Here is a 19076-nt window from a genome sequence, read left to right as displayed (position 1 = left end):
ATTTAATGTATTGATTAGATTTGAAACCATGAACACAAAGTTACAATTCTGATGACTGAACCATTTGTCATTGTCACTTTCCAAGCCGCCCATCTACATTTGTTGTAAAAAAAATTGCTACTCTACAATCTTACAAGTATTCTTTAAATATGATTGAATATAGTATACAGTATCAGTTATGTAACTAGATAATAATAATACTGGACAAATCTCGAGAGTTCTTCTAAGTTCCGGTCAAAGTCTTCCATAGTCTATTCATCAGGTCAGACAGTTTCTTACATGACATCACCATGTCACACAATGGGGCTCATTTTCTAATGGCCCCGCGGACCGCACTTTCGTCGGACATCCCGACGATTTCCGCTTTGCACCGCTGGGGCAGGGATATAAAAGGCGATCGGCAAATCGGATTCGGACAAACCGCGGGATTTAACTTAAAAATTGTGTTGCAAGATCAAGCATTTACATGCAGCGGGAAGAAGAAGGTGAACTCTGGCAGACCTGAGCGGGGAAGCGACACATGCAGGATATGGGGTGCACGATCTATGTGAATTGCGGCAGAGTTCATCCTCGCCGGACAGTCCAGATCGAGGATCGCAACAGGACCGGGTAAGTAAATGTGCCCCATTGAATGAAAAATATTAAAAACTCTTCCTCTTTAACTTCAGGAGATTTCCTTTACGTGAATTTTAATAATCCACTGTTCTCTCTCCGCTTCTTCTTCCTCAAATGAAATATCTCTGTACCTGAGGATTGAACAGATCCAGTTAGCAAGTGTTCCTATAAGCCACAAATGTATTATTTCTTATATTTATGGTATATTCATTGTATAGTCATTTCTGATTTTTCAGATGCTAGAGCAGTGATGGCTAACCTATGGCACTGGTGCCAGAGGTGGCACTCAGAGCCTTTTCTGTGGGCACTCAGGCCATCACCAAAAAAGACTCCAGGTATCTTCCTGCAGTCCCAGACAGCCCAGGACTTGCTGTGCACAGAGCTATTTTAAAGTGACAGCTCTACCTGGGACTATTTTCTGCTTTATTGGTGTCCTCAGGGTGCCGGTATCAATGAAAACTGTGACAGAGAAGGGAGTATAAATCACAAATTAAATTTCTGTGTTGGCACTCTGCGATAAATAAGCGGGTCTTTGTTGTAGTTTGGGCACTCTGTCGCTAAAAGGTTTGCCATCACTGTGCTAGAGAATCAACACTTATAGAACATATTAGATCAGTGCTGAACAGTATGATGGTTAATGAAGCTCTGGGTTTATTTAAAAAAATTGTGACCTGCAGCAATATATCCGGCTATGTCAGCTTCTCTCTATAAAGCTTTATGAACATCATGTAGATCCTCCTGTAATCTGGTCCTCCTGTGATCTGCCAGGCTGTGTTGCCTCCCAAGAACAGACAATTCATAACAAGAAGTAAACAGCGGAAGATTTATCAGGGGTTGGATGCAAATTTTCTGGTTTACAAGCCCTGAAATATTCGCAATTACTAGCGAACTGCCAGTAATCGTTATGATTTCTCCCTTTACGCCACCTTCATGACAAGTGGGACCTCCCAACGCCTGCTCCAACTTTCTACAGCCTGTTAACTTTCATGAGTGAAAACTAGAGAATTCTGCCCCAGCATATGATAAATGCCCCCCTTTAGGTGAGAGTCGGCAGAAGGAGCTTATTTTTAAAGGGATTGTCCAGTTTGCACTATTTATTGTTTGTATATTGATCTACTATAAAGTTTTCCAATATACTTTCTGTATCAATTCCTCACATTTTTCTAGATCTCTGCTTGCTGACATTCAACAGGAAGCTTGATTATTTACTTCCTGTGGATATAAACCTGGTCCCTGGTCATGTGATATACACAGGTGCACGATTCGTTATAACACACAGCTCTGATTACTCTCTGTTATATAACAAGTCGTGCACCTGTGTGACATCACATGACCAGAGATATAATGAGCCATGTACCTGTGTGACATCACATGACCAGGGATATATTACAAGCCGTGCACCTGTGCGACATCACGTGACCAGGGATGTAACAAGCTGTGCACCTGTGTGACATCACAGGACCAGGGATATAACGAGACGTGCACCTGCGTGACATCACATGACCAGGGATATAACAAGCTGTGCACCTGTGTGACATCACATGACCAGGGATATAACAAGCTGTGCACCTGTGTGACATCACATGACCAGGGATATAACAAGCTGTGCACCTGTGTGACATCACATGACCAGGGATATAACAAGCTGTGCACCTGTGTGACATCACATGATCATGGACCAATTTTTATTCACAGGAAGCAAACAATGAAGCTTCCTATGGTATTACAGCAAGCAGAGATCTAGAAGACAGTGAGGAATTAAATCAGGAAGTATATTGGAAAATGGTAGAACTCTTCACCACAAAAATATTTATTTGTAAAAGTGAAAAACCTTATTAATTAGGAAATTATCCGAACCATGGCACATGCAGTATTTCTTACCTCTCCTCAACTTCATTGATAGTATCTGGTAATGAGGAGTCTTTGGTTTCCAGCAGAAAGCAGGAGAAGAAGCCCGCTATAATGGGAGTGATTCCAAATAACATGGGAAGGATCGTCTCCGAAAAATCTCCTGCTAAATGCAAAACAGATGCCACAGCGGAGCCCAGGCGAGCGTTCATAGCGCTTAAGCCCATCCCTGTTTGCCTGCGTGTAAGAAGGCATAGTAATACTATTAGTATGTATTTATATATACAATGGAGGTCTGAAACATTATATATGAGTTTCCCCCTCTGTGTATTGTTAATGTAAGGTCTGATCATCAGGGCTGTGGAGTCGGAGTCAAGGTCAGAGAACTTTTTGGTGGAGTCAGAGTTCTGGTAAAATGGACTCCAACTCCACAAACATATAATAAGTTATAAAAATTATGAAATTTCTTTTAAATGTCTGTTCTGCTCCTGATCTAAGGATTAAGGTCAGGGGTGAACAACATTTATTGGTCCAAAGGCCATATTCTCATACCGCTCAATTTTAAAGGGAACCTGTCATCAGCTATTGGTCTAATAAACCACTACTAGTATATTGTCAATCAGCGTAACATCTTCTGGTTTTAATTTCTTACATGGTCCAATCTCCGCCTCCTTGACTTTATACAACCACGTTACATCTCACTTCAAAGTTTTTATTTCTGGATGATGCCACCGCACTGGGACATGAAAGAAACATGATCTGGAAGGTGTTATGGTACTTGACAACATACTGGTAGTGGTTTATTAGATCAATTTCCCATGACAGGTTCCCTTTAAGGGGCTGCACCAGTAACCAGCACCCTAGATGCCCCAACAATCACATTACAGCAGAAATGATAACTTCCATAGTACAGCAATAAATATAAACCCAGAAACCAAATACTGTATTCAGAGCAGTACAGGTAGGGTGATTAGATTGTGAGCCCCATTGGGGACAGGGACCAATTTGGCAAACTCTGTGCGGCGCTGTGTAATCTGTGTGCGCTATATAAATAAAGGAATAATTATTATAAGACTTCAGGGCAGATATTATTAGTATTGAAGACCCCAGAGCAGACAACCATAATAAAAGAGAGACCCTCAGAGTAAACTATAATAAGACTGGAGATCCCCACAGCAGACAGATAATACTGGAGGCATCATAGAAGACAAACAATACTGTAGACTACAAGAGCACAAAAGTACTAATACTGGAGACCCCCAAAGCAGACATAGCAGACCCTAAGAGCAGATAATACTAAAGACCCCCAGAGTATAAAACTACTAGCACTGGAGACCTCTGGAGCAGACAAACACTGGAGACCCCATAATAGACAATAATACTGGAGACCCCCCTGACATAAAACTACAAATACTGGAGACCCCAGAGCAGACAATAAATAAATCCTTTCTTGGCTCCTCTTGTCCTCCCTGCACCCGGTGCCACTCAGATCTGTGTCCCAGGGCAAACTTTGCCAAGTTTAGTTTCTTTTTGTATACGTTATAATTTTTTGGCTCCCCATCCCCCTGACTCTCTTCCTGGTTTGTTCCAAATTTCTACGAGCTCTTTGCCCAGCTGCTATTAATTTTTTTCGGAGCTAAATGTACGTTGCATGTGATTTGTCTCCTTTGTGTTTGCTGTTGGATTCTGACGCATTGTTCTTCTGAGTTACAGTTTTTTTTGAAAGCTCAATAAAACATTAAGAAAAACCTGGAGCCCGTAATGCATTTATATTTTAAAATTTTAGAATGTGACTGTCCGTATTTATCTGTTTATGGACATGTTATGGTAATAGGCCTGAACATCCCCCCCCCCCATTATATGCCCATTTATATGTAACTATTATGATTTGTGATAAAAACTAGATAGATTCACACTTGTTAAGTATTATCAGATATTAAACTATCTCTTAGTAATGTTGATCGATTGTAAACTCCTAACGACTATCACTCTCCTTTTCCTATAGGCTTTGACCTTGGTGCCGCACTGCAGTCTTCTATTACCCCTTTTTTGCCCCCGTCTATAGACTATTACTGCTTGTGGCTTCAGTATGCTCATATGCACCCACTAAGGCACCCTTCTGCCTACACTCCTGAGGGTGAAGACACATGTGGCGTTTTTAGGCCGTTTTTAGTAGGGCGTTTTCAGATCGGGAAAAAACGTGTGCGTTAAAAAACGCATGCGTTTTTGACCAGTTTGAATTAAGATAATTGGTCAAACCTGTCAAAAACGCAAGTGCTTTTTGAAAACGCATGCGGTTTTTACGATCAAAAGTATGAAAGGGAACCTATCAGGGCGCTTTGGGACACTAACCCATCCACAGGTCCTTAGTTTCTCAACTCACCTTGTATAAATTTCTTGCTGGACCACAATAAATAAAAAAGATTAATATACTTCAGCCCAGAACTCTAAGCTCCTGCTCGGTCAATGAAACTGTTGCAGTACACCCAAAGCTCCAAAGCTCAAACAAGCTCCACAAGAGTCTTAATTTGGTTTAGTGTCCCGAATCACTCTGACTGGTTCCCTTTAAGCCCTGACTGGTTCCCTTTAAGCTTCTATATACTATGACTCTCTGTAGTTAATGGCACATTGTCAGTCTGGCAGCAGTCTAGTTAAGGATTAAATAAGGTTTTTTTTTTTTTTTTTTAAACTGGGTAAAATAGCATTTCTGCTCATAAAGACGTCCTCTCTGTAACTGCCCAAGGCACAGGCTCCTAAGTGCCTATCGGTAAATACAGCCTTGCTGACATATCCTCTATGAGGAGTATTACTATTATTAGTCAGTGAACTGTAGTGTACTAGCAGCGATATGAAACACAATCTTCATTATGGAAATACTTCTTAAATGGAGCCAATTACTTAAAATGCAATATTCACTGCAAACCTACCTTATCTCTGTAGGATACAGCTCTCCAGTATACAGGTACATGCAGGTAATAGCAGAAGCCAGGAAAGCCTTTCCAGTCACTGCTAGGACTGTACATAACATCTGCATATCTGCAAGAGAACATTATATACTCATTCACATTATAGCAGATTGAGGACTTGATGCTTCATGGCTTCAGAGTAAATTTATCAACCCAACATTCACATAATGTAGCACTCGGAGGTCAAAAACAAGATCCGTAGCCAATCCCTATGCTCCGCTAGTAAGAAGAGCAGCATAGGGGCAGGGTACTCCGATACTCCGATACTCACCTTCCCCCACTCCCACGAGGCAGTAGAAATCTTTTTCTGTAGTCATTTATGCGGTGGCTGATATCACGTCTATCGGCTTCAGAGCTGTCGCATTCAGCCATTGCATCTAGCTGTAAAGACGAGTAGATGACTGCCGCTGCTTTGTGGGAGCAAGGAAAGGTGAGGATATAATTTTGGGGTTTTTTCCATCGTGGAGTATACATTGGGGGAGGGAAAAGGGAAGCTGGCTACTGTAGGGGACTCTCTGGCTACTGTAGGGGACGCTCTGGCTACTGTAGGGGATGCTCTGGCTACTGTAGGGGACGCTCTGGCTACTGTAGGGGACGCTCTGGCTACTGTGGGGGGCACATAATTTCCATGGCAGTGTCTCAGGTCATATTTGATGTAGCATGTAAAAGGCAATGGAAAGGATCATCTCTTAAGTTGTCTTACCATGAGGTGTGAAGCCATACGACAGCACCATCACTCCGGCCAAACACAAGGACACAAACTGCATGACTCTTCTTCCCACAAATGTCATCACCAACATCACCATTAACTTAGCCGTCATTTCTACTCCTCCAAACAGTGCCTGGGTCAGGAAGATGCTGAGTCCGAAATTCTGTAGGTCCATGCTGAGCCCATAATAGGCAAAATTACTTGAAAACCTAAAAAAAGAACAAAAAATTATCCATACTTGTATCTATAGCAATGATATTTACCACATATGTTAGGCTGAGAAATGTTGTTGGTATATCAGTGGTTAATATGTACTACTGGCAAACACATGACACATCAGTAATACCTATAAAACCCATATCCCCAACTTACCAAACCAGAACTAGACAGAGGGACATGCGCCTCATCGCCGGAGTGCGGACAAGGTCAAACACTGAATGTGAGGATCTGATTATAAAGATATCTTTTTGCATCTCTGAGCACAGCATCTGCAAGTTGACCACAGTGAAGGTTAACGGGGAAGACATGAACAAAATACATCTGATAGGAGTGTTATATGCAAAGAGATACACAAATAATGCCAACAAAAGGGTAAGGGGATAGAATAATATAAGAAACAATAACAACCCATCCCTAGGCTACATCCATGCATTGTACACACCTGGGCGAGATCCCTGGTGACCATGCATGCGGCCAGGTGCAGAATAGGGAAGCCATACCTCCCAACTGTTCTGGATCTAGTGTGACCGTCCCGGATTTTGGGCTCTGTCCCGCTTTCCCACCTGGAAGGAGGTATGGCCCGGGATATCAACTCAGTTAGATGAATTTCTATGGTGATACAGAAAGTGGTCATCTCTCTGTATCACTGTGGGGCGTCTGCCGTGTCCATACACAGCAGAGAGGAAGCAGAGAGGGGGCATAATAATAAAGGGGAGAAGAAAGGGGGAGCACAATAAAAAGGGGAGCAGAAGGGGGTGCACAATAAGATAGGAGTAGAGAGGGGGCATAATATGGAAGGAGAGCAGAGAGGGGGCATAATATGGAAGGAGAGCAGAGAGGGGGCATTATATGGAAGGGGAGCAGAGAGGGACATAATATGGAAGGGGAGCGGGGGGGGGGAATAAGAAGAGAAGCAGATAAGGGGCATAAGGAAGGGGAGAAGAGAAGAAGAGAAATGGGGACCAATGAAGGGGGAGAGGGAGCAGAGACTGTTTTTTAAAAAGAGCGGCAGCAGAGAAAGGGACCACAATAAGAAGGGAGTGGGAATGGGGCATTGTAAAGGTGAGAATATTTGGGGTAAAATCCATTATTCTAGGTATTATACTGAGTGGGCATACTAGGGAACCACTCTTTTTGTCCCTGTTTCTTCAATCGTTGGGAGGAATGGAAGAGGCCTATGCAAAGAAAGCCGAGCGTCCATAGCCACAATCCGGCAAAAGATAGGACATGTCTTTTGCGGCTTGGCTCACCACACCATAATCTGGTACCATAGACTTCAATCGTGGCCGTGATCTGATGTCGCTAGATCACAGCCTCAACACCGGTCATGTGCATATAGCCTTACTCTTATTTGTACATATCCCCATGAAGAATAAAAGGATAAAGTAGATTATTTCATTACTATTGTACTTATATAACTTTTTTAGCAATCAATATTTTACCTCTGTCGTCAGCTTCTCCCCTTCTCTCCATTTTCCATTGATATGCGCAGCTTTTCTTAGATTTTTCAAAGCCTTGTTAGTTTCACCCCGAAGAATCAGCCAGCGAGCAGATTCAGGGAGCCACCTGCATCAGAAGACCAAGGATGAATTCATAAACCAATTTTATATTTCTTAAAACTTCTCTAGTAAAGAATCAGAATATACCAGGAATAGATGAAGAAGAGGAGGAATGGGGCAGAAACTGCAAACTGAAGCCATCGCCAATCTCGGATCAGGTACGCTATCGCAGCCAAAACTATCTGTCCCAAGGAGTAGGAAAAGCCAAAAAAATTGCCAGCCAGGGTACGGCCACGTTTGGGCATCCATTCTAAGACTAGAAAACACAAGAAATTAGCAAAAAATAAACATACATACATTGGGGCTCATTTACTAAGGGTCCGCGGACAGCGATTCTGTTGGGTTTCCCGAATACTACCTTTTTGCAAGGAATTGCCCTGGGTTTTTGGCACACGCGATTGGATTGTGGTGCATCGGCGCCGGCTTGCATGTGACAGAAATCGTGGGACGTGTCGTCGGACAACCCGACGGATTCGGACAAATTGCGGAATTTAAAAATGAAATTGTGTCGCAAGATCAGCACTTACATGCACTGGGAAGAAGAAGGTGAACTCCGGCGGACCTCAGCGCGGAAGCGACACATGCAGGAAATTGGACGCACGACCTTAGTGAATCGCGGTAGACCCGAATCCTAGTCGGACAACGCACCGCGGGATCGCGACAGGACCGGGTAAGTAAATCTGCCCCATTATGTTCTAGAAAATCATTAGAGGACACTTACTTAAGGAAATGCTGTTGACGGAAATAGCGGAGGATGCCACACCACAAAGGAAGCGGAAAGCACAGTAGCCGTCATATGTAGGTAGGAAAGCAGCACAGCTTCCAGCTATCCCCATCTGCAGGTAAGACCAGGTTAGGATCTCCATTCTGCCTAACCTAAGAAACACAGATACAGGTCAACATCATGGAACGATACCAAGAAGAACGGGGGACTTCTTCTTTAAATATTCTCTATAATTGCCTAGGACATATGCAACGTAACAGTATTTTGCCTTTAGGAATTGCCCACTAAAGGGGGTTGTAGATGACCATTCAATCCTAAAAAGACCCAGACTCTAACACAATAATGGGCTCTGATGGTTACCCCATTTGCTGGTGACTTTTGAGCCAATCACTTGGGACTATTTCAGGAGTTGATTCACAAATAACCTAATTTATTGTACAAAAACAATAAAAATTCTAGCAAAATTGTTAATATTTTGTTATGTCAAGTTTAACTGGCCAATGGGGTTTTCCAGCCCAAAAGCATTTATCACCTATCCACTGGTTAGCCAATACATGATAAATTGGTGATAGGCCTCTTCCCTCAGTGCTATGGCCTTGGAATGAAGTGGTAGGATTCATGCGTAGTTCCCCTGGTTTTGGTTCCCCTTGTTCTTGGCACAGAGGACCAGGGCCCTGATTTGGATGGTTCACCAATGATCGTACCCCAATTTATCTAGTAATATGTGATGGAAAAGTAATACATTCTTAAAGGGGCTTTCTAGGAAAAGTGATGCCTAAAAAAGTGCTTTGCCTCCCACTTCCCATATTCTGTCTGTGTTTCCTCCAGTATATGGGATCTGCAGTCAGCCTGAAGTGCATGGGAAGGGGAAGATTGGGGCTAGGGGCAGTTTTGGCCAATGCTTGATCTACTCAAACCACAAGACGTAACTGGCTCTGATGTGACAATTCATGTATCATGGTCCAAGGAGGTCAGTAAATCAATCAATTAATCAGGTCCTGTCACCCAGAGCACTTCCAGCCGAGTGCAGGTGCTGAAGAGCAGAAGCACCAGCTAATAAGGTAAGAACTGAATGCTAGAATCTATATAGAGGATGAGAACTTACTTGTCAGCAAGACTGCCAAAGACAAGTGCTCCCAATAGTACACCGGTCATATAGATGGAGCGGGCTACTTGTCTCCAAGGACGTTGGTTACAAACTAAATTCCACTGGAAGGTATAAATAATTATTTATCAGGCACATTAACTACTGAAATGTACAAAATATTCACAATTGTTTATTTCTCGAGTTATTTTGGCTTTTTGTAAAAGGGAGTAACTCACAGAATTAACCATGTACAGGGGCGTCGCTTTAGGCTCGGTGGAGGTTGTTTATATCTTTGCATCATTGAGGTGAGATCTAGTACATCTGTATTCAGTGTTATGGAACACAGGCCAGGAATAGGACTTCTATAGCCATTGACGCTCAACACTGTGTCTACTTCAAGGTCTAAGATTATGTTTGAAGCCAAATGGTATTTCGGTGTCTAAACACTACTAACTTATCATAAAATTGTGGAGATAAGGTAGGTAGGTTGGTTTGGTCCAAGCCTTGGGTAAAATGAATGCAATAAAGCTGGTCATATACAGGAGACATATATTTTCTGAACCCATATCTATAGGACTGGCCAACCATCACCATCATGTTTATTGGGGTCTCTCAACTGTCCTCCTTAGATGGCATATATTGGGGAAAGAGAATGGTCAAACATATTGGATTCCTTAGGAACATAAACCGATGCTATGATTTGTCTTCATATGTAGAACATAAGCAGGCATGCAAGAAAGATAACTTGTCTACAAATACATATTGGTTTCAAAACTCTAAAACATTAATTATCACATCAAATAATGACTATGGGGGATATTTATCAAGAGTTTCTTAGAGCTGAACTGTTCTAGTTGCCCATGGCAACCAATCAGAGCTCAGCTTTCATTTTCCCACAGCTGTTTATAAAATTAAAGCTGAGCTCTGGTTGGTTTCCATGGGCAACTAGGACAGTTTTACCTCAGACACTTCTGATAAATCTCCCCCTATATGTACAAATGTTAAATATATGTACAAGTGCAAAAAAGAGCCAAACCTCAGTAACGATGGTTGAGGAGAAGATGCTTCTGTCATAGGTCCACCCTTCTTTGCAATATTCCAGAATCTTTCCTTCAAATAGTTTGTCAGTTGAGTTCAATAACAAATCAGGGGCCTTTTGGTGCTGGACACATCTCCAAGGCTTGTGCTCTTGGTCCAGGGATGTGAAGTGTTTCATAATATGTCGTTGACTTTGATTGTTCAGGTCACTGGTGGATGGAAGCTTGCAGTAATGTTCAGGGACTGCACCTGTAAAGTTCTGAAGAAGATTGTGGCATGATAACATAGCCACTGGTACCAATAATAGTATGGTGTGAAGGATCTGAAAACAGCCAACTCCACCTAAGGACTCAAGGACATCATTGAAAGCCATGTCTTGCAGGAAGGAGTCTTGTCCAAGTCTTCTAGGAGCAGGTGGTAGGACCACGTCTACTTTGACTTCTTATCCTTTAGTGGTTTATATCTTCTTCCTCTTTTGTTGTGAATAGGTTTTTAATGTCGCAGTTTTTTTTTCGTATACCTTTTTCTGTCCATTAACTCCTCCCATTTTTCCGATTATCCTACGTCTCCATATTCATGCAGTTTAAACTTGTTCTGAAAAATTCCCTTTGTTCCATTCATGACATCGTTCTGGGAATGTCCTTTTATTGTAACACAACGTCCTAGACTTAGATCATTATGAAAGGGCAAATTTTGGACCCAATGAACAAAGAGTTAAGTCAGAGACCTCATTGGCTTGTGGACAAGGGGAAGTAAGCGCATGTCATTATACAGCCGCCCATGCCAAATCTACGAATACTCGAGCTCTCTAGTTTTATGATATGCCATTGTTAACTCTTTATTGTGTAAAAGGGATTAATGTGATGAGAATCGATATCCTGTATGTTCACATCCTGTCATCTACTAATCTGTAGTATAGATACAAGGGACATGGATTCATACATTGATTCTATCGTAGTGGTTCTATGTCTATCCTCTCTTTTAAGGCATGATTTGAAAATTGTGGATTTTTTTATTTCTTATGGTTTTCTACTTGATTAATAGAGCTGAATGAGGGCTTGTTTTCTGTAGAACAGGTTGAAGTTGAAACCATATATTTTATGGCATTTACAATATTGGGTAAATAAAGTGACAACTTCATACTAAGTTCATTCCAATTCCTTTTTATTTATTCTTTTCTTTTCTAGTTTTTACAGTAAGTGAAGCAAAGCAAACATATACACAAGACAAAAAAGCAAATAGGTGACATGACTTCAGAGTCGCGGTCTGGCTTAGATTTTTACCGTCGGCTGGACTGGGCGGCCAAGCGTTCGCTAGTATGCCCAGAGTGGCCAAATGCCTTTTTATTTATTCTTAAAAACAGAATAAATGGATTGCGTTAGAACATATTTACTCATAATAGTAAGCAATATCCAGACACAATCCATCCAGTTGTATTTTTACAAACCAATAAAGACAATTTATTTCTAGCAGAAGTGTCAGGATGCGGGATCTGTGGATCCTCTGGACCACCGCGGGAGATGGTACTAGCCGACACCGGGGACCGGAGTCTAAGCGGCACCTGGTCTTCAACAGAGCCCGCCGCAAAGCGGGATGGTCTTGCTGCGGCATGGTACCACCAGGTCGCTCCACAGGTGCGACTAGCCCATAGTGGCAGCGAAGGTCCAGGTACCTTTTCAGGAGACAGTGTCGTGGAAAGGTTCGGGCACAGGGTCAGGGCAGGCAGCAGAGATGCAAGGTCAAGTGCAATCCGGGGTCAGCAACGGGAGGTCCAGGCAAAAGGGAACGGGAACACAGGAACGGACTGGAACACACAGGAGCACAGGTACAGGAACACACAGGACCATGGGAACAGGAACGTAGGAACACATAGGAGCCCAGGAACGCAGGAACACACAGGAGCACAGGAACAGCAACACAGGAAAAGAGGAACAGAAACACGCGAACACACAGGAACGCAGGAATACTCAAGGATATCGTAGGGGAGCTTTCTCAATGGGGTAAGCACAAAGATCTGGCAGGGTGTGCAGGAAGAGGCAGTCTTATATATTTTCTGAAAATGGCCAGCATCAATTAATGGCGCGCTGGCCCTTTAAATTTAGTGCGCGCCCTAGGATTCGGAACAGGAGCTGGGACAGGTGAGATGCACAGGCGATGCGTCAGTGGGGCCAGAGGGGCACGGGTGAGCCTGACCACCCGTGACAAGAAGGTGCTGAATTTTGTTGTGTTCATGGTAGTTCCGTAATCCTGTTACCAGAGGGATGATCCTCAGGCTTTCTACTTCAAGCGATGAAGGGCACTGACCAAGTGGTACTCGTCTATTGTATTTTGGCATTGATAGGATTACTTTATAGATTGTTGTTACAGCTTTTTCATGTGTGTGGTAAACCACCATGTCCACAAACCTGGAGACAACCCAGATAACTCTGCAGTATAGACAAAAAATGTGTATTTTCTCGACAAGTTCTTGATCATAAACTAAGTGTATTGTGCACCAGGGCCTGTGTAATGCCGGCCATACACCAGAGATAGCTGAATATTATTCCTCACTAGTTTGTGTACCTCCTGACAGCTATGAAATATTTTATTACTGCATATAATGGTAACTGTGCCTTTACATGGATGACGACACTACCAGAGTAACGCGGATATTAAGAGGGGGCCCAGATTAATTTTATCTCACAAGAACCAAAAGAAACCCCAAAACTAGAATTTGTGGCACTAAGCAGACGACAGAGCCAAGACAGCAACAGAGAAGAAGAGATGAGGTGTCAAAGGTTCAAGTCCCACCCAGGTCAACATCTGCAAAGAGTTTGTAAGTTCTCTGCGTGTTTGCGTGGGTTTTCTCCGGGTCCTCCGGTTCTCCTCCCACACTCCAAACATACTGGTAGATTAGATGGTGAGCCCCATTTGGACAGGGACTGATCTGGTAATCTCTGTGCAGCGCTGTGTAATCTGTGTGTGCTATATAAATAAAGAATTTATACATTTTTATTTAATTCTATATGGTTGTTAGAAGATGTAATAGATATTATTGAAACTAGTGATTACATACAGTACATATTGGGTGGTTAATATCTCTTCCAACAAGGACATTTTGTAACAGTGTGGCTCTGTCATGTAATGCATTATCCTCTGTGACATTACTGTGTCATTATTCCTGTACTATGACATTTATATGTGCATTATCTCTATACTATGATTTCACTGTGTGTAAAATCCAGTACTGTGACATCATTATATGTATTATCCCTGTACTGTGACATCACTGTGTATTATCCCTGTACTGTGACATTACTGTGTGTATTATCCCTGTACTGTGACATCACTGTGTATTATCCCTGTACTGTGACATTACTGTGTGTATTATCCCTGTACTGACATCACTGTGTGTATTATCCTGTACTGTGACATCCCTATGTGTATTATCCCTGTACTGTGATATCACTGTGTGTATTATCCCTGTACTGTGACATCACTGTGTGTATTATCCCTGTACTGTGACATCACTGTGTATTATCCCTGTACTGTGACATTACTGTGTGTATTATCCCTGTACTGTGACATCACTGTGTATTATCTCTGTACTGAGACATCATTGTGTATTATCCCTGTACTGTGACATCACTGTGTGTATTATCCCTGTACTGTGACATCACTGTGTGTATTATTCCTGTGCTGTGACATCACTGTGTGGGGATATAATCAGGTTTTGGGGCGGTTTTGTGTGAATAAGGCAGCCGGGTGAGAGGAAACATTTCCATCTATGTCAATAAAGCAGAACATCTATGGGAGAGTCATTGCTGTAATGTAGATGGTAAGTTCTGGTGATCTATTCTTAGGCAGGAGAAAAGGATTTTGTTGAATCGTTCCCCCTACAGCAGTGTGTCTATACTGTACAGTAAGATGCTTACTTTTTGGCTGCAGCTGAAAAAAAGGAGGTAAAGGAGACGGGTTTGGTCCGTTTCGTCCCCCTTGCCGGCTGGCCCATGAGGGTTCAATGGAGACAAAGGGGGTCATTTACTAAGGGCCCGATTCGCGTTTTCCCGACGTGTTACGCGAATATTTCCGATTTGCGCCGATTTCCCCTGAATTGCCCCGGGATTTTGGCACACGCGATCGGATTGTGGCGCATCGGCGCTGGCATACACGCGACGGAAATCGGGGGCCGTGGCCGAACGAAAACCCGACGGATTCGGAAAAACCGCCGCATTTAAAAAAAAAAATCTGTTGCGGAGCTTGCACTTACCTTCACTCAGCCCGAGCCGGTGAACTCCAGTGCGTTCCGATGCTTTTCAGCGCAGCAGCGCCACCTGGTGGACGGCGGAGGAACTACCTTAATAAATCCCGGCCGGATCCGAATCCAGCGCAGAGAACACGCCGCTGGATCGCGAATGGACCGGGTAAGTAAATCTGCCCCAAAGTGTCTGCAATGTACAGAATATCGCTATACCAAAAAGTAAATGGTCTAAATCTTTGATCCAGTAGCCAAACAGCGCTCCTTCCCTTCTGTACTGCTGTCTACCCAAAGGGCAGTTCATGCCCACCTATATGAAGGTAAGTGGGTACAACACAGCCCTAGATGTGCCTTAAAGGGAACCTGTCCAGAACAAACACCTAGCATGCGGATATACCCTACTCCCCTCCCTATCCCACCTTACTATCCCCCCCCCCCCCTATTTTTTGTGTCTTGTCTAGTCTGTCTGGGTCTCTCCCCAAACCATTTAGTTACCTATAGCCAAATCTGGCCTTTTTGGTTAATGCTTTTACCATATCTTACTGTTATATGATATACCTTACAACAAAATGGACTCATATCCAGGGCCAACGTCAGTACTGGGCATACCTGGGCAAGTGCCGGGGCCCAGAGCTGCTTGTGGGGGGGCACATAAGGCGGTACATAAGCAATCCATGGGGGTAAGCAGGGCTGTATCTAATGAATCCATAGGGGGTGAGGAAGGCTTATATAAAATAACCATGAGGGGGCTATTTGGGATGATAAACTAGGGAATATTTTAGGGAACAGGAGACTGTTTTAGTCTTTGAATTTTTAATGCTGCCATGTGCGTTCACTGCAAAGGGGCCCACTGAGGTTCTGTCACCCCGGGGCCTACTGAAGCCTGGAACCGACCCTGCTTATATCTTCAGTGACTGTTTCTATCTCATTGCCTATGTCATGCATTACCTATACTTGCATTTTTACCTATTTTTGTCAATGGACAACATGTAATAAACCACTGTTGAACCATAAATTTTCTTATGTTGCAAACTTCAGATTTTTGAAAATTTTATATGGAAAATAAAGTTAAAATCTTAGAGCACTTCTGTATTTGTAGACTGCACAGACATACTTAGATGAGGAGCTGCTATGAAGTAACATCCAACTCTGCTGCATCCTATATTATGTCCTAGGTAAAGTACCGTAATACAACTTTGTTATGGACATATAACATCTTGTGAGATTATCATAAAACTCAGTGATAATGGTGTTAGTGGTAGAGTACTGCACTGGATAGATCCGTGGAAGATACTGGTTTACATGGAGACAATGGGGGAGATTTATCATAAGTCTCTTAGAACTGAACTATTCTAGTTGTCCATAACAACCAATTAGAGCTCAGATTTCATTTTCCCACAGATGTTTATAAAATAAAAGCTGAGCTCTGATTGGTTTCCATGGGCAACTAGAATAGTTTTACCTCAGAAACTTTATAATAAATCCCCCCTGTCTATTTTTATGATTAATATGGACGGGCACACATTGTTCTCTCATTGGGTTCATAAACTGGATGTTACTTCTAGTCCCTTCCACTAAATCTTCTCTTCCTGGCAGCCACTGAAAAGAATCATTGATGAATCTGAGAACAGTGCAGTCCTTGCGGACAATGGCTGGATGGGAGTCTCGGTAAATGATGTGTTTGTTTATGGAGCGCTCGGATAGTCATTGACTATCACGAATTTGGTTAATCTGGTGGAAACTGGTTGTGTTGTACAAAGAATCATGAACAGCTTTATACTGGATACATGCATCTACTCGGAGAGCGAGTCACTGCCACTACAGTAGTTATAGAAGAATTTCTTTCTCTTTTTCTTTTCTCTTCTTTTTTATAAATTGTATTTATACATCTAATTGAAAATGTTCTATCTCCTTTTTACTTCTTGTGTATTGTTGGAAAGGAATAATAAAGTTTTGTGAAAAAAAAGTAGCATAAGAACTAGTCTCTTTTTATTCCATAGAAAAAGCACCACACTTCTCTGTAGGCTGTGTCTGCTATTACAGCTTACACTCCACTGCATAAGGAAAGACAAATACTAAACTAAAGAGCGGCCTCGTTTCTGGGGAAAATAATTTTTTTAATTTCCATTTGTCTTTCTTTAGATATCTATGTTCCAGGATGCATCCATTCAGTCTCCTCTCTCCATTGTTGAGTGGGAAGATATAGAAATCAGTGGGGATGGGGCTAGAGAAAGGGGGGCTTTATAAGTGGGGGTATACAATGAATCGTGTCATAAAAAGTTAGGGGGTATTAATAGTTAGTGGGCCACTTTAGGTCCTCATGGGGCATTTTCCAGTTTGGGGGTGGCTACAAGGACAGAAGGCTTTATACAGTGGGGGCGCCCTCCAGATATATAAATCGCACCTGTCTCTTTACTTGCGGAGCGACACAACACCTATCCACCTGCCTGCAGTGCTCCGTACTATGCCGGGACACAGGCAGAGGATGACGTCACCCTGCCTGCAGGTGAGTATAAGTTTTATTATTTTGAATGGCCAAATATTGCTGAAAGTGAGGGGAATATATATAAACTATATATATATATATGGGGGACGGAGACTATTTATACTGGGGGGCCTCTGTATATAAATGAGCTTGCTGGGGGAATATATATGGACTAGATATAATAAAATGAATTGTAGGTGGCTATTTAGGATGTATAAAATTGACGTGGATAAGGGAAACATTTATCACACAATTCTTACACACATTTTGACTATCAATACAGAAATAAAATCTGAATATCCAGAATAAATCTACACTGTGTACATTAAGGCTTGTCACTCTTGATTTCAAGTTTCCCGAATCCAATGGGTCTGTCTTCTTGTCCCAATCAAACTGTCCGACTGATCACATCTTTCTATACTGATCCTCATTGGGAGATGGATAACAAATAGTTTTGCTTTAGAGGAAGGGGTCATGGAAGAGATAAGTATTCCACAAGGAGGAGAAGTTGTGCGCTATATTAACCGTATTTTCGAGACTATAAGGCGCACCGCATTATAAGGCGCACCATCAAATGCCTGCTAAAACGTCTAGGTTCATATATAAGGCGCACCGGATTATAAGGCGCACCTGAATATAAGGATGAATGACCAGCAGGTGCCAGACCTGTGCACAGTTTAAGGCAGCTGTTGTCTGTAAGTACGGTTCATATATAAGGCGCACTGGACTATAAGGCGCACCTTTGATTTCTGAGAAAATCAAAGGATTTTTTGTGCGCCTTATAGTCCGAAAAATATGGTATGATTGCTGTTTGACACAAACCTTGTTAAAGGGAACCTATCAGTAGAAATAGACCTACTAAATCACTACCAGTATGTTGTAAAGTATATTAACACCTTATACAGTAGTTTGTGTTTATTTCATGGGCCAGTGTGGTGACATCATCCACAAAATCATCAGCACTTAAGTCAAGCTCTCCCCACCTACGGACACCCAATGCACTGTAACTGAACGTCCAAATGTGTGCATGATATTAATTACAGTGAAGGGAAAATTCTGAGGCAGGGAGAGCTTGACTTCAGTGCTAATCTTTCCGCCTCTATGACTTTATACAACAACTTTTTCATGTGCAGGGAAGAGATGGCGCAGAGGCATGTGCAGGAGAGAGACGGCGCAGGGGCATGTGCAGGAGAGAGACGGCGCAGGGGCATGTGCAGGAGAGAGACGGCGCAGGGGCATGTGCAGGAGAGAGACGGCGCAGGGGCATGTGCAGGAGAGAGACGGCGCAGGGGCATGTGCAGGAGAGAGACGGCGCAGGGGCATGTCTTCTTTGTATTGCTTTGGCACAGGGGAAGCGAGTGAAAGGCACTTGCTCTTGGTTACAGCACAGGAGCGGTCAGGGATCCAGCCCATGCAGGACGAGAATTTCATTATGCAAACATAGTCATCTGGAGCCACTGCAATGATAAACGAGAGAGGTCAGAAGCGAGCATATCCCAGACATTCCACAAAGCTACGTGTCCAAGTGGTCACTATGGATGGTAGACCAATCTCAAGACAAGTGGGTTGGCCATTTACATATATGTTCT

The 19076-nt window shown here is 42.8% G+C and overlaps 2 protein-coding genes across 2 annotated transcripts in view; both read right to left on the bottom strand.

Moving 5' to 3' along the window:
• Positions 1-625: 625 nt before the first annotated feature.
• LOC140071065 (solute carrier family 22 member 20-like) lies at positions 626-11272 on the bottom strand. Its single transcript, XM_072118315.1, has 10 exons — positions 10764-11272; positions 9746-9849; positions 8638-8792; positions 8004-8172; positions 7800-7923; positions 6511-6626; positions 6133-6347; positions 5391-5499; positions 2497-2700; positions 626-746 (listed from the first exon to the last, which is right to left on the bottom strand). The coding sequence occupies exons 1-10, from the start codon at positions 11136-11138 to the stop codon at positions 665-667; spliced, it is 1653 nt and encodes a 550-aa protein (XP_071974416.1). The 5' UTR covers positions 11139-11272; the 3' UTR covers positions 626-664.
• A 6373-nt stretch (positions 11273-17645) lies between these two features.
• CAPN1 (calpain 1) overlaps positions 17646-19076 on the bottom strand; it is a 148012-nt gene continuing 146581 nt past the window's right edge. The window contains exon 22 of the mRNA XM_072118312.1: positions 17646-18944. Coding sequence (XP_071974413.1) covers positions 18918-18944 — 27 coding nt within the window. The 3' untranslated portion in view covers positions 17646-18917. The remainder of the gene's footprint in view (positions 18945-19076) is intronic.

The sequence above is a fragment of the Engystomops pustulosus genome, chromosome 7, assembly GCF_040894005.1.
Source record: "Engystomops pustulosus chromosome 7, aEngPut4.maternal, whole genome shotgun sequence".
Classification (NCBI taxonomy): domain Eukaryota; kingdom Metazoa; phylum Chordata; class Amphibia; order Anura; family Leptodactylidae; genus Engystomops; species Engystomops pustulosus.
The sequence above is the reverse complement of the archived record's forward strand: the minus strand, read 5'-3'. Positions and strand labels throughout refer to the sequence as shown.

What these genes read in the sequence shown, in the direction of transcription:
- LOC140071065 (XM_072118315.1), bottom strand. Translation starts at nt 11,138, where the DNA reads ATGGCTTTCAATGATGTCCTTGAGTCCTTAGGTGGAGTTGGCTGTTTT. An exon ending in CGTCAACAGCATTTCCTTAA is followed by an intron (nt 8,173 to 8,637) that starts GTAAGTGTCCTC and finishes TGTGTTTTCTAG; the next exon opens with TCTTAGAATGGATGCCCAAA. An exon ending in ATCAATGAAGTTGAGGAGAG is followed by an intron (nt 747 to 2,496) that starts GTAAGAAATACT and finishes TTCAATCCTCAG; the next exon opens with GTACAGAGATATTTCATTTG.